At 36.2% G+C, this 14,678-nt stretch overlaps 1 protein-coding gene across 2 annotated transcripts in view; it reads right to left on the reverse strand.

The window, feature by feature from the left end:
• The window catches only part of col21a1 (collagen, type XXI, alpha 1), a 56,709-nt gene that overhangs the window by 6,781 nt on the left and 35,250 nt on the right, over window positions 1-14,678 (reverse strand). Inside the window, exons 20-27 of one of the 2 annotated variants that reach the window (XM_055889851.1) lie at window positions 13,522-13,575; window positions 13,150-13,221; window positions 12,232-12,267; window positions 9,929-9,973; window positions 9,374-9,406; window positions 9,118-9,264; window positions 8,888-8,942; window positions 8,609-8,803 (exon numbers count right to left, since the gene is read on the reverse strand). In XM_055889851.1, the coding sequence (XP_055745826.1) occupies window positions 8,609-8,803; window positions 8,888-8,942; window positions 9,118-9,264; window positions 9,374-9,406; window positions 9,929-9,973; window positions 12,232-12,267; window positions 13,150-13,221; window positions 13,522-13,575 (637 nt within the window). Of the gene's footprint in view, window positions 1-8,608; window positions 8,804-8,887; window positions 8,943-9,117; window positions 9,269-9,373; window positions 9,407-9,928; window positions 9,974-12,231; window positions 12,268-13,149; window positions 13,222-13,521; window positions 13,576-14,678 lie in introns of those variants that run through there. The other variant, XM_055889852.1, reaches the window with a different exon arrangement.

Consider the following 14,678-nt stretch of genomic DNA (forward strand, 5'->3'; position numbering starts at 1 on the left):
ATAGAACAAATAGAATGCAATGTGTTCCAGACAGTGTAAATAGAATGCAATGTGTTCCAGACAGTACAAATATAATGCAATGTGTTCCAGATAGAACACATAGAATGTAATGTGTTCCAGACAGTCAAATAGAATGCAATGTGTTCCAGATAGAACAAATAGACTGCAATATGTTCCAGACAGTAGAAATATAATGCAATGTGTTCCAGACAGTAAAATTAGAATGCAATGTGTTCCAGATAGAACAAATAGAATGCAATGTGTTCCAGATAGAACAAATAGACTGCAATGTGTTCCAGACAGTAGAAATATAATGCAATGTGTTCCAGATAGAACAAATAGAATGTAATGTGTTCCAGACAGTACAAATAGAATGCAATGTGTTCCAGACAGTACAAATAGAATGCAATGTGTTCCAGATAGAACAAATAGAATGCAATGTGTTCCAGATAGAACAAATAGAATGTAATGTGTTCCAGATAGAACAAATAGAATGCAATGTGTTCCAGATAGAACAAATAGAATGCAATGTGTTCCAGACAGTGTAAATAGAATGCAATGTGTTCCAGACAGTACAAATATAATGCAATATGTTCCAGATAGAACACATAGAATGTAATGTGTTCCAGACAGTAGAAATATAATGCAATGTGTTCCAGACAATACAAATAGAATGCAATGTGTTCCAGACAGTACAAATATAATGCAATGTGTTCCAGACAATACAAATAGAATGCAATGTGTTCCAGACAGTACAAATAGAATGCAATGTGTTCCAGATAGAACAAATAGAATGCAATATGATCCAGACAGTAAAAATAGAATGCAATGTGTTCCAGACAGTACAAATAGAATGCAATGTGTTCCAGATAGAACAAATAGACTGAAATGTGTTCCAGACAGTAGAAATATAATGCAATGTGTTCCAGACAATACAAATAGAATGCAATGTGTTCCAGACAGTACAAATATAATGCAATGTGTTCCAGACAGTACAAATAGAATGCAATGTGTTCCAGATAGAACAAATAGAATGCAATGTGTTCCAGATAGAACAAATAGAATGTAATGTGTTCCAGATAGAACAAATAGAATGCAATGTGTTCCAGATAGAACACATAGAATGCAATGTGTTCCAGATAGAACAAATAGAATGCAATGTGTTCCAGATAGAACAAATAGACTGCAATGTGTTCCAGACAGTAGAAATATAATGCAATGTGTTCCAGACAATACAAATAGAATGTAATGTGTTCCAGACAGTACAAATAGAATGCAATGTGTTCCAGACAGTACAAATAGAATGCAATGTGTTCCAGATAGAACAAATAGAATGCAATGTGTTCCAGATAGAACAAATAGAATGTAATGTGTTCCAGATAGAACACATAGAATGTAATGTGTTCCAGACAGTCAAATAGAATGCAATGTGTTCCAGATAGAACAAATAGACTGCAATATGTTCCAGACAGTAGAAATATAATGCAATGTGTTCCAGACAGTAAAATTAGAATGCAATGTGTTCCAGATAGAACAAATAGAATGCAATGTGTTCCAGATAGAACAAATAGACTGCAATGTGTTCCAGACAGTAGAAATATAATGCAATGTGTTCCAGACAATACAAATAGAATGTAATGTGTTCCAGACAGTACAAATAGAATGCAATGTGTTCCAGACAGTACAAATAGAATGCAATGTGTTCCAGATAGAACAAATAGAATGTAATGTGTTCCAGATAGAACAAATAGAATGCAATGTGTTCCAGATAGAACACATAGAATGCAATGTGTTCCAGATAGAACAAATAGAATGCAATGTGTTCCAGACAGTGTAAATAGAATGCAATGTGTTCCAGACAGTACAAATATAATGCAATGTGTTCCAGATAGAACACATAGAATGTAATGTGTTCCAGACAGTCAAATAGAATGCAATGTGTTCCAGATAGAACAAATAGACTGCAATATGTTCCAGACAGTAGAAATATAATGCAATGTGTTCCAGACAGTAAAATTAGAATGCAATGTGTTCCAGATAGAACAAATAGAATGCAATGTGTTCCAGATAGAACAAATAGACTGCAATGTGTTCCAGACAGTAGAAATATAATGCAATGTGTTCCAGATAGAACAAATAGAATGTAATGTGTTCCAGACAGTACAAATAGAATGCAATGTGTTCCAGACAGTACAAATAGAATGCAATGTGTTCCAGATAGAACAAATAGAATGCAATGTGTTCCAGATAGAACAAATAGAATGTAATGTGTTCCAGATAGAACAAATAGAATGCAATGTGTTCCAGATAGAACAAATAGAATGCAATGTGTTCCAGACAGTGTAAATAGAATGCAATGTGTTCCAGACAGTACAAATATAATGCAATATGTTCCAGATAGAACACATAGAATGTAATGTGTTCCAGACAGTAGAAATATAATGCAATGTGTTCCAGACAATACAAATAGAATGCAATGTGTTCCAGACAGTACAAATATAATGCAATGTGTTCCAGACAATACAAATAGAATGCAATGTGTTCCAGACAGTACAAATAGAATGCAATGTGTTCCAGATAGAACAAATAGAATGCAATATGATCCAGACAGTAAAAATAGAATGCAATGTGTTCCAGACAGTACAAATAGAATGCAATGTGTTCCAGATAGAACAAATAGACTGAAATGTGTTCCAGACAGTAGAAATATAATGCAATGTGTTCCAGACAATACAAATAGAATGCAATGTGTTCCAGACAGTGCAAATATAATGCAATGTGTTCCAGACAGTACAAATAGAATGCAATGTGTTCCAGATAGAACAAATAGAATGCAATGTGTTCCAGATAGAACAAATAGAATGTAATGTGTTCCAGATAGAACACATAGAATGCAATGTGTTCCAGATAGAACAAATAGAATGCAATGTGTTCAAGACAGTGTAAATAGAATGCAATGTGTTCCAGACAGTACAAATATAATGCAATGTGTTCCAGATAGAACACATAGAATGTAATGTGTTCCAGACAGTCAAATAGAATGCAATGTGTTCCAGATAGAACAAATAGACTGCAATATGTTCCAGACAGTAGAAATATAATGCAATGTGTTCCAGACAGTAAAATTAGAATGCAATGTGTTCCAGATAGAACAAATAGAATGCAATGTGTTCCAGATAGAACAAATAGACTGCAATGTGTTCCAGACAGTAGAAATATAATGCAATGTGTTCCAGACAATACAAATAGAATGTAATGTGTTCCAGACAGTACAAATAGAATGCAATGTGTTCCAGACAGTACAAATAGAATGCAATGTGTTCCAGATAGAACAAATAGAATGTAATGTGTTCCAGATAGAACAAATAGAATGCAATGTGTTCCAGATAGAACACATAGAATGCAATGTGTTCCAGATAGAACAAATAGAATGCAATGTGTTCCAGACAGTGTAAATAGAATGCAATGTGTTCCAGACAGTACAAATATAATGCAATGTGTTCCAGATAGAACACATAGAATGTAATGTGTTCCAGACAGTCAAATAGAATGCAATGTGTTCCAGATAGAACAAATAGACTGCAATATGTTCCAGACAGTAGAAATATAATGCAATGTGTTCCAGACAGTAAAATTAGAATGCAATGTGTTCCAGATAGAACAAATAGAATGCAATGTGTTCCAGATAGAACAAATAGACTGCAATGTGTTCCAGACAGTAGAAATATAATGCAATGTGTTCCAGATAGAACAAATAGAATGTAATGTGTTCCAGACAGTACAAATAGAATGCAATGTGTTCCAGACAGTACAAATAGAATGCAATGTGTTCCAGATAGAACAAATAGAATGCAATGTGTTCCAGATAGAACAAATAGAATGTAATGTGTTCCAGATAGAACAAATAGAATGCAATGTGTTCCAGATAGAACAAATAGAATGCAATGTGTTCCAGACAGTGTAAATAGAATGCAATGTGTTCCAGACAGTACAAATATAATGCAATATGTTCCAGATAGAACACATAGAATGTAATGTGTTCCAGACAGTAGAAATATAATGCAATGTGTTCCAGACAATACAAATAGAATGCAATGTGTTCCAGACAGTACAAATATAATGCAATGTGTTCCAGACAATACAAATAGAATGCAATGTGTTCCAGACAGTACAAATAGAATGCAATGTGTTCCAGATAGAACAAATAGAATGCAATATGATCCAGACAGTAAAAATAGAATGCAATGTGTTCCAGACAGTACAAATAGAATGCAATGTGTTCCAGATAGAACAAATAGACTGAAATGTGTTCCAGACAGTAGAAATATAATGCAATGTGTTCCAGACAATACAAATAGAATGCAATGTGTTCCAGACAGTACAAATATAATGCAATGTGTTCCAGACAGTACAAATAGAATGCAATGTGTTCCAGATAGAACAAATAGAATGCAATGTGTTCCAGATAGAACAAATAGAATGTAATGTGTTCCAGATAGAACAAATAGAATGCAATGTGTTCCAGATAGAACACATAGAATGCAATGTGTTCCAGATAGAACAAATAGAATGCAATGTGTTCCAGATAGAACAAATAGACTGCAATGTGTTCCAGACAGTAGAAATATAATGCAATGTGTTCCAGACAATACAAATAGAATGTAATGTGTTCCAGACAGTACAAATAGAATGCAATGTGTTCCAGACAGTACAAATAGAATGCAATGTGTTCCAGATAGAACAAATAGAATGCAATGTGTTCCAGATAGAACAAATAGAATGTAATGTGTTCCAGATAGAACACATAGAATGTAATGTGTTCCAGACAGTCAAATAGAATGCAATGTGTTCCAGATAGAACAAATAGACTGCAATATGTTCCAGACAGTAGAAATATAATGCAATGTGTTCCAGACAGTAAAATTAGAATGCAATGTGTTCCAGATAGAACAAATAGAATGCAATGTGTTCCAGATAGAACAAATAGACTGCAATGTGTTCCAGACAGTAGAAATATAATGCAATGTGTTCCAGACAATACAAATAGAATGTAATGTGTTCCAGACAGTACAAATAGAATGCAATGTGTTCCAGACAGTACAAATAGAATGCAATGTGTTCCAGATAGAACAAATAGAATGTAATGTGTTCCAGATAGAACAAATAGAATGCAATGTGTTCCAGATAGAACACATAGAATGCAATGTGTTCCAGATAGAACAAATAGAATGCAATGTGTTCCAGACAGTGTAAATAGAATGCAATGTGTTCCAGACAGTACAAATATAATGCAATGTGTTCCAGATAGAACACATAGAATGTAATGTGTTCCAGACAGTCAAATAGAATGCAATGTGTTCCAGATAGAACAAATAGACTGCAATATGTTCCAGACAGTAGAAATATAATGCAATGTGTTCCAGACAGTAAAATTAGAATGCAATGTGTTCCAGATAGAACAAATAGAATGCAATGTGTTCCAGATAGAACAAATAGACTGCAATGTGTTCCAGACAGTAGAAATATAATGCAATGTGTTCCAGATAGAACAAATAGAATGTAATGTGTTCCAGACAGTACAAATAGAATGCAATGTGTTCCAGACAGTACAAATAGAATGCAATGTGTTCCAGATAGAACAAATAGAATGCAATGTGTTCCAGATAGAACAAATAGAATGTAATGTGTTCCAGATAGAACAAATAGAATGCAATGTGTTCCAGATAGAACAAATAGAATGCAATGTGTTCCAGACAGTGTAAATAGAATGCAATGTGTTCCAGACAGTACAAATATAATGCAATATGTTCCAGATAGAACACATAGAATGTAATGTGTTCCAGACAGTAGAAATATAATGCAATGTGTTCCAGACAATACAAATAGAATGCAATGTGTTCCAGACAGTACAAATATAATGCAATGTGTTCCAGACAATACAAATAGAATGCAATGTGTTCCAGACAGTACAAATAGAATGCAATGTGTTCCAGATAGAACAAATAGAATGCAATATGATCCAGACAGTAAAAATAGAATGCAATGTGTTCCAGACAGTACAAATAGAATGCAATGTGTTCCAGATAGAACAAATAGACTGAAATGTGTTCCAGACAGTAGAAATATAATGCAATGTGTTCCAGACAATACAAATAGAATGCAATGTGTTCCAGACAGTGCAAATATAATGCAATGTGTTCCAGACAGTACAAATAGAATGCAATGTGTTCCAGATAGAACAAATAGAATGCAATGTGTTCCAGATAGAACAAATAGAATGTAATGTGTTCCAGATAGAACAAATAGAATGCAATGTGTTCCAGATAGAACACATAGAATGCAATGTGTTCCAGATAGAACAAATAGAATGCAATGTGTTCCAGATAGAACAAATAGACTGCAATGTGTTCCAGACAGTAGAAATATAATGCAATGTGTTCCAGACAATACAAATAGAATGTAATGTGTTCCAGACAGTACAAATAGAATGCAATGTGTTCCAGACAGTACAAATAGAATGCAATGTGTTCCAGATAGAACAAATAGAATGCAATGTGTTCCAGATAGAACAAATAGAATGTAATGTGTTCCAGATAGAACAAATAGAATGCAATGTGTTCCAGATAGAACACATAGAATGCAATGTGTTCCAGATAGAACAAATAGAATGCAATGTGTTCCAGACAGTGTAAATAGAATGCAATGTGTTCCAGACAGTACAAATATAATGCAATGTGTTCCAGATAGAACACATAGAATGTAATGTGTTCCAGACAGTCAAATAGAATGCAATGTGTTCCAGATAGAACAAATAGACTGCAATATGTTCCAGACAGTAGAAATATAATGCAATGTGTTCCAGACAATACAAATAGAATGCAATGTGTTCCAGACAGTACAAATATAATGCAATGTGTTCCAGACAATACAAATAGAATGCAATGTGTTCCAGACAGTACAAATAGAATGCAATGTGTTCCAGATAGAACAAATAGAATGCAATATGATCCAGACAGTAAAAATAGAATGCAATGTGTTCCAGACAGTACAAATAGAATGCAATGTGTTCCAGATAGAACAAAGACTGCAATGTGTTCCAGACAGTAGAAATATAATGCAATGTGTTCCAGACAATACAAATAGAATGCAATGTGTTCCAGACAGTACAAATATAATGCAATGTGTTCCAGACAGTACAAATAGAATGCAATGTGTTCCAGACAGTACAAATAGAATGCAATGTGTTCCAGATAGAACACATAGAATGCAATGTGTTCCAGATAGAACAAATAGAATGCAATGTGTTCCAGACAGTGTAAATAGAATGCAATGTGTTCCAGAGAGTACAAATATAATGCAATGTGTTCCAGATAGAACACATAGAATGTAATGTGTTCCAGACAGTCAAATAGAATGCAATGTGTTCCAGATAGACCAAATAGACTGCAATATGTTCCAGACAGTAGAAATATAATGCAATGTGTTCCAGACAATACAAATAGAATGCAATGTGTTCCAGACAGTACAAATATAATGCAATGTGTTCCAGACAATACAAATAGAATGCAATGTGTTCCAGACAGTACAAATAGAATGCAATGTGTTCCAGATAGAACAAATAGAATGCAATATGATCCAGACAGTAAAAATAGAACGCAATGTGTTCCAGACAGTACAAATAGAATGCAATGTGTTCCAGATAGAACAAATAGACTGCAATGTGTTCCAGACAGTAGAAATATAATGCAATGTGTTCCAGACAATACAAATAGAATGCAATGTGTTCCAGACAGTACAAATATAATGCAATGTGTTCCAGACAGTACAAATAGAATGCAATGTGTTCCAGATAGAACAAATAGAATGCAATGTGTTCCAGATAGAACAAATAGAATGTAATGTGTTCCAGATAGAACAAATAGAATGCAATGTGTTCCAGATAGAACACATAGAATGCAATGTGTTCCAGATAGAACAAATAGAATGCAATGTGTTCCAGACAGTGTAAATAGAATGCAATGTGTTCCAGATGGAAAAAATAGAATGCAATGTGTTCCAGATAGAAATAATATAATGCAATGTGTTCCAGATAGAAAACAATAGAATGCAATGTGTTCCAGATAGAAAAAAATTGAATGCAATGTGTTCCAGATAGAACAAATAGAATGCAATGTGTTCCAGACAGTACAAATAGAATGCAATGTGTTCCAGACAGTACAAATAGAATGCAATGTGTTCCAGATAGAACAAATAGAATGCAATGTGTTCCAGACAGTACACATAGAATGCAATGTGTTCCAGATAGAACACATAGAATGCAATGTGTTCCAGACAGTACAAATATAATGCAATTTTTTCCAGATAGAACACATAGAATGTAATGTGTTCCAGACATTACAAATAGAATGTAATGTGTTCCAGGCAGTACAAATATAATGCAATGTGTTCCAGACAGTACAAATAGAATGCAATGTGTTCCAGACAGTACAAACACATTTTAAAATCTTATTTGACTAAAGGAAAAAGCTAGGCCTATGTTTATATTCTACTCTACTGTTTACCTGTACATACTGCACAGATTAATTTAGTCCTAAAGCCTATTTATTACCTTTCAAGCCAAGCATCCCAGGATGCCCAGGTCGACCTGGATGGCCTGGCTGTCCACTGGAACCAGGGTTCCCAGGAAAGCCTGTAGATCCTTGGGGCCCAACCGGGCCTGGTGCCCCCGGAGTCCCATCCCTGGTCTGACAGTGGTCACAGTTACTCAGCTGCTGGTTACTGAGAAGTAGTGAGGGCATCTCCACTGGGATGAAAACACAATGGAGAGGGCTCAGATATAGGTGTACTATACAGAGTACAGCAATGATCAAACATAATCAATACTCACATCTAAGTACCTCTCTGCATATTTCCTGAATTATTTGCTTGGACATCTCCCTTCCCTGTGGAAATGTGACATGATTGATGGCATCATGCAAAATGTATGAGTCAATTAATACAAATGGCATAGACATTGATGGAACAGTGAACGATTGTTGTTGAAAAGTGACATGTTGGGTAGTTGTTGATGACCAAGGATGGTCAGTGTACTGGTGATTGTACTGGTGAGGTACATACAGGTCTCCCCTCTAGTCCAGGTGGCCCAAGAGGGCCAACGTCCCCGCTCTGTCCTCGAGGCCCAGGCGGGCCTGTCTGCCCAGATAGTCCTGGCTGGCCTTGGTGACCTCCCAGTCCCCTCTGACCGGGGTCTCCTGTTGTCCCTTTCTGGCTTCCACAAGAGCATAGTATAAGTACACACACACTGCTCTAGATGGGGATGTATGCTTGGCTATTCAGGGCTACAGCTGCTTACAGTAGTCAATGACAAACTTACCTCTCCTTTTTGTCCCGATGAGCCATTAGAGCCCTGTCAATCAAAGTCATAATGGCTGATTGTTAGTAATGTTCATTAATTATAATGTAATTGGAATTGAATGAGATGGAAATACAACTAACTTCCATATCCTCTAGATGTGGTTTAATTGGAAAACATGCTGTTTAAATTGATATTGTCAATGGAAAGGTGATCGTCAGAAGTCAATTTGAGAGTTGTTCTGACACTTCCAAATTCACAATCCAATTTCTGTACATGAATGTATTAGATCAGTGCTAGTCTATAATATGAAATGAATACATTGTGACAAGAGGAAAATATTCCCATTTACAAATTATTTAGGCTATTGAAGAACCACTAATGTGGTGAGAAAAGTTTCCCAATAGAAAAAGTCTACTGTAGCACTTGCAAGCAGTAAATATTATGTAACTGGGCTTCCGAGGCTACTGGACAATCAACTGTCCAATTGGACAAAATGCTCTTGTATAGCCATTACAGAATTCATTCATTGATGTAAAAAATGTTTTTGATGTAATCATAGGAAGGGGAACTTACATGATTCCCTGGAATTCCCATATCTCCTTTTTCACCTCTCAATCCCTGTAGAGAAAATTAAACTAGCAATTATGTTTTTTGTTTTTAGTCATTCTGTTTGTGATTAAATCTTCAGTAATCAAATTAGTGAGATTTTACAAGAAGGTTGTTGCTATGTCCATGACAGTCAGTTTAATGATATTTCCATCCAGAGACTCAGTACAAGTGACTTCTTAATTAACCGCAGTCCTGTGGTGACATTGTCATTTGACTCAATACGCTTCCTAGTTTTCCCCCAAAAGATCATAGCTGTCCCTGTTTTCCATTACTTTTCAATTAAGCGGTTGTTCAACATGATTCCACTCTGGCTAAATGAAAGCAACCACATTTGGAAGGAGGTAGTGAGCCAAGCATCCGATTAAACTTGAAGCAGTCTTTTGCACATGGAAAATGTAGCAACCTGTATATACAGTACCAGTCAAAGGTTTGGACACACCTACTCATTCAATGTTTTTTCTTTATTTTTTTTACTATTTTCTACATTGTAGAATAATACTGAAGATATCAAAACTCTAAAATAACACATGTGGAATCATGTAGTAACCAAAAAAGTGTTAAACAAATCAAAATAATATTTTATATTTGAGATTCCTCAAAGTAGCCACCCTTTGCCTCGATGACAGATTTGCACACTTTTGGCATTCTCTCAACCAGCTTCATGAGGTAGTCACCTATAATGCATTTCAATTAACAGGTGTGCCTTGTTAAAAGTTAATTTGTGGAATTTCTTTCCTTCTTAATGCGATTAAGCCAATAAGTTATGTTGTGACATGGTAGGGGTGGTATACAAAGGTATCCCTTTTGGTAAAAGACCAAGTCCATATTATGGCAAGAACAGCTCAAATAAGCAAAGAGAAAAGACAATCCATCATTACTTTAAGACATGAAGGTCAGTCAATACAGAAAATTTAAATAACTTTGAAAGTTTCTTCAAGTGCAGTCGCAAAACTATCAAGCGCTATGATGAAACTGGCTCTCATGAGGACCGCCACAGGAAAGGAAGACCCAGAGTTACCTCTGCTGCAGAGGATAAGTTCATTAGAGTTACCAGCTTCAGAAATGGCAGCCCAAATAAATGCTTCACAGAGTTCAAGTAACAGCCACATCTCAACATCAACTGTTCAGAGGAGCCTGCGTGAATCAGGCCTCCATAGTCGAATTGCTGCAAAGAAACCACAATTAAGGGACACCAATAAGAAGAAGAGACCTGCTTGGGCCAAGAAACATGAGCAATGGACGTTAGACCGGTGGAAATCTGTCCTTTGGTCTGATGAGTCCAAATTTGAGATTTTTGGTTCCAACCGCTGTGTCTTTGTGAGACGGAGAGTAGGTGAACAGATGATCTCCGCATGTGTGATTCCCACCGTGAAGCATGGAGGAGGAGGTGTGATGGTGTGGGGGTGCTTTGCTTGTGACACTGTCTGTGATTTATTTAGAATTCAAGGCAAACTTAACCAGCATGGCTACCACAGCATTCTGCAGCGATACATCATCCCATCTGGTTAGCGCTTAGTGGAACTATCATTTGTTTGTCAACAGGACAATGACCCAACACACCTTCAAGCTGTGTAAAGGCTATTTGACCAAGAAGGAGAGTGATGGAGTGCTGCATCAGATGACCTGACCTCCGCAATCACTCGACTTCAACCCAATTGAGATGGTTTAGGGTGAGTTGGACCGCAGAGTGAAGGAAAAGCATCCAACAAGTACTCAGCATATGTGGGAAGTCCTTTAAGACTGTTGGAAAAACATTCCAGGTGAAGCTGGTTGAGAGAATGCCAAGAGTGTGCAAAGCTGTTATCAAGGCAAAGGGTGGCTCCTTTGAAGAATCTAAAAGATATTTTGATTTGTTTAACACTTTTTTGGTTACTATATGATTTCACATGTGTTATTTCATAGTTTTGATGTCTTTACTATTTTTCTACAATGTTGAAAAAAGTAAAAATAAAGAAAAACTCTTGAATGGGTAGGTTTGTCCAAACTTTTGACTGGTACTGTATGTTTCCCAAAGCAACCTCCGGTCCATAAGTCAAATGAAGGTTTCAATATGTTCATCAGTTACAGTATATTACATTTCATTTTGTTGCTGTTTACCATTATTTGCTCTCTTGGACTGAACAGCATGGCAAAATATAACTAAACTATGCTTTAAATGTCTGGAATTCCATCTGAAATCCTCTGAGAGGACAGACGCTCCATACAAAGAATCAAGGGCAGCTAATGGATTTGAATTGTCATCAGGAGTTATTAAATGTTGCGAATACCTCCCCTCCTCGTTCACCTGGATCTCCCCTTTGTCCCTGGTGAGATAGAAATTACACAACAATCACGTGTTATGATATTGTTACAATATTGTTACAATAGGAGAATACAGAGTTACAGTTACAAATGTTTAAACTTCAGCTGCATCAAGTCCATGGAACATGCTATGGATATGCCAGATGACAGTATGTTAAACATTCTACAAGCCTCTTGTAGTGTTTCCCTGTTTTTTGAAAATATATTTTGTTGTAAGATTGCAAGTTGTCCTGAAGTGGTAGAAATTAAACGAAAGGCAAACTAAAAAGTACTGTTTATGATACGGTAAGCTAGATATAATTGTCTCTAGGTTGGAAGTTCAAATAATGTCTATGAAACAGTTCCTGTAAAAAATACTGTTATTGATCAATGATGTATTTTATTGCATTTGAGTAACCCTCACCTGTAAATTGCAGTCCTTGGGGTAATTTATTTATGTCATCCTATGAAAGGCTTGCTTGGAAGCTGTGGTATAAATTATTATTCTTTATTGAAGTTAATGGAGGTAAATCTGGAAACACAGCTCACTATAAAGTAGCTTTCTGGCTCCTAATTCTTCATCAAAATGCAACGTCAGTGTTTTTCCTCGCTCATTAAATAAACAAAATGTGATCGGGATGGCAACACTGAAAACATTTGCAGAAAACATTCTTAATGCTTAATCCCAGCTCATTCGTACACTACGCCTCAGAAAAATAAATAATTATACCAATTTCAAAAGAACCTATTTGAGCAGAACATTTAGTGAAAATTAGTATAATTGCTAATTCCAATAATTCCAATAATTGCTAAGTAGGTAAATCCCTATTGAACAGTATAGACACAGTAATTTCCCAGCAGTTAGGAGTGATTTTGTAGGAGACTGTCCTCTCCCTAATAACTACCTTAGGTCCTGTCAGGCCTGGCCTTCCTGGGTGTCCTGGCTGACCTGCTCCACCATGGTCACCTGACTTGCCCTGGAATAGCATTCATTCAATCAGCATTATACTCTACATGTAAATTTGAGTCATTTAGCAGACACTCTTATTACAGCGACTTACAGTCTTACGATAGCTGGGTGAGACAACCACATATCTATACATGGTAAGAACCCACAGTAAGGACACTTTGTCTCTTAGATGTTCTGTAACTTACGTCGCACTGTAAGGGTTCATCAATGACTCACACAGCCTTCTTAAAACAAATCTAAATTACGTAATCACCTTTACATTCATAATAGACACAATATCAACCGATACAAAACTTAAAATGTTGACCTCCTGTCCTGGAACCCCTGGTTGACCTGGAAGTCCACTTTCACCTTTGCTGCCCTTTATTTGAGAAAAAATTATTAGTTGAAGGAGGTACTTCATAAAATACATAGAAGATGCTGATTTGTAAATACAATTCTGCTTTGAAATCACGAAATACTGCTGTGAAAAAAAGGCATTGTTGAAAGGCATTGTTTCCACATTGGCAGAGACCACATTCAAGGTAAGTGCTGCATATGTCGGCTCAATCAGAAATTACATTTAAATGTCAAGCGTGCTATTGTAACAGGGTTATATTGGTGATTCCCCTTGCCACTTTATTGTTAAGCAAATAGGTTTTTGGTTTTAGTTTTGTCTTGCCTTCACCTACTCAACATGGCATCTTATTGGCTGGTTTGCGTAGCTTGCTTACGAGGGGGGATGTTTCAGTTAGAATGGTCCCAGTGAACAAGCACCAAACCAGCGGAAAGTTGTTAGTTGCAAAGCACTGTACGTCAAAAGTGATTTATATACTCCCAAGTGATGATTTAAATGTACATTTTATATCAATTTGTTTGTAAATGTTATTCGAACATCACACGTAAGATACAGCGTTTTTTGGTGAATATTTGTCGTGCATTTTGTTGTAGAGAATTCCCGCTAATACTAGCTAGCAACTTACTGTGTCTGGTGGGGGGGTTCATATATTTTGTACAGTGCGTGAGTGCAGAGTTGGATGGTGAGCCGTGCATTGCATGACGTGACATTTTGTGCTGTTTCTATCAGGTACATTGTTCAAAATATTATATTGTAATTGTTGTATTATTTTGGTAACTACATTGCTCAGTGAACAAGCACCAAACCAGCGTGCGTGAGTGCAGAGTTGTATGGCGCATTGCATGACGTGAAATTTTGTGCTGTTTCTATCAGAATAAAGCTCCATGACTGGTGCTACAAGTTGGAGTTTGTGTCGATGATTGATTGTACACAACGCAAGAAGAGTACTGTTACACTATTACATTATCTAGCGCTGATCAGATTTAAACCCAGCCCTAGTTTGTGTTTTTTCTTTTTCTAAACAAATATCCTCTCCCTAATAAATGCTGTTTGAAACTAGGACATTAATATGAAAACCCTGCTCATGTCCAGAAACTACTATTTCACTCCTGTGCCATTAACCAATA

The sequence above is a fragment of the Salvelinus fontinalis genome, chromosome 30, assembly GCF_029448725.1.
Source record: "Salvelinus fontinalis isolate EN_2023a chromosome 30, ASM2944872v1, whole genome shotgun sequence".
Taxonomy (NCBI): Eukaryota; Metazoa; Chordata; class Actinopteri; order Salmoniformes; family Salmonidae; genus Salvelinus; species Salvelinus fontinalis.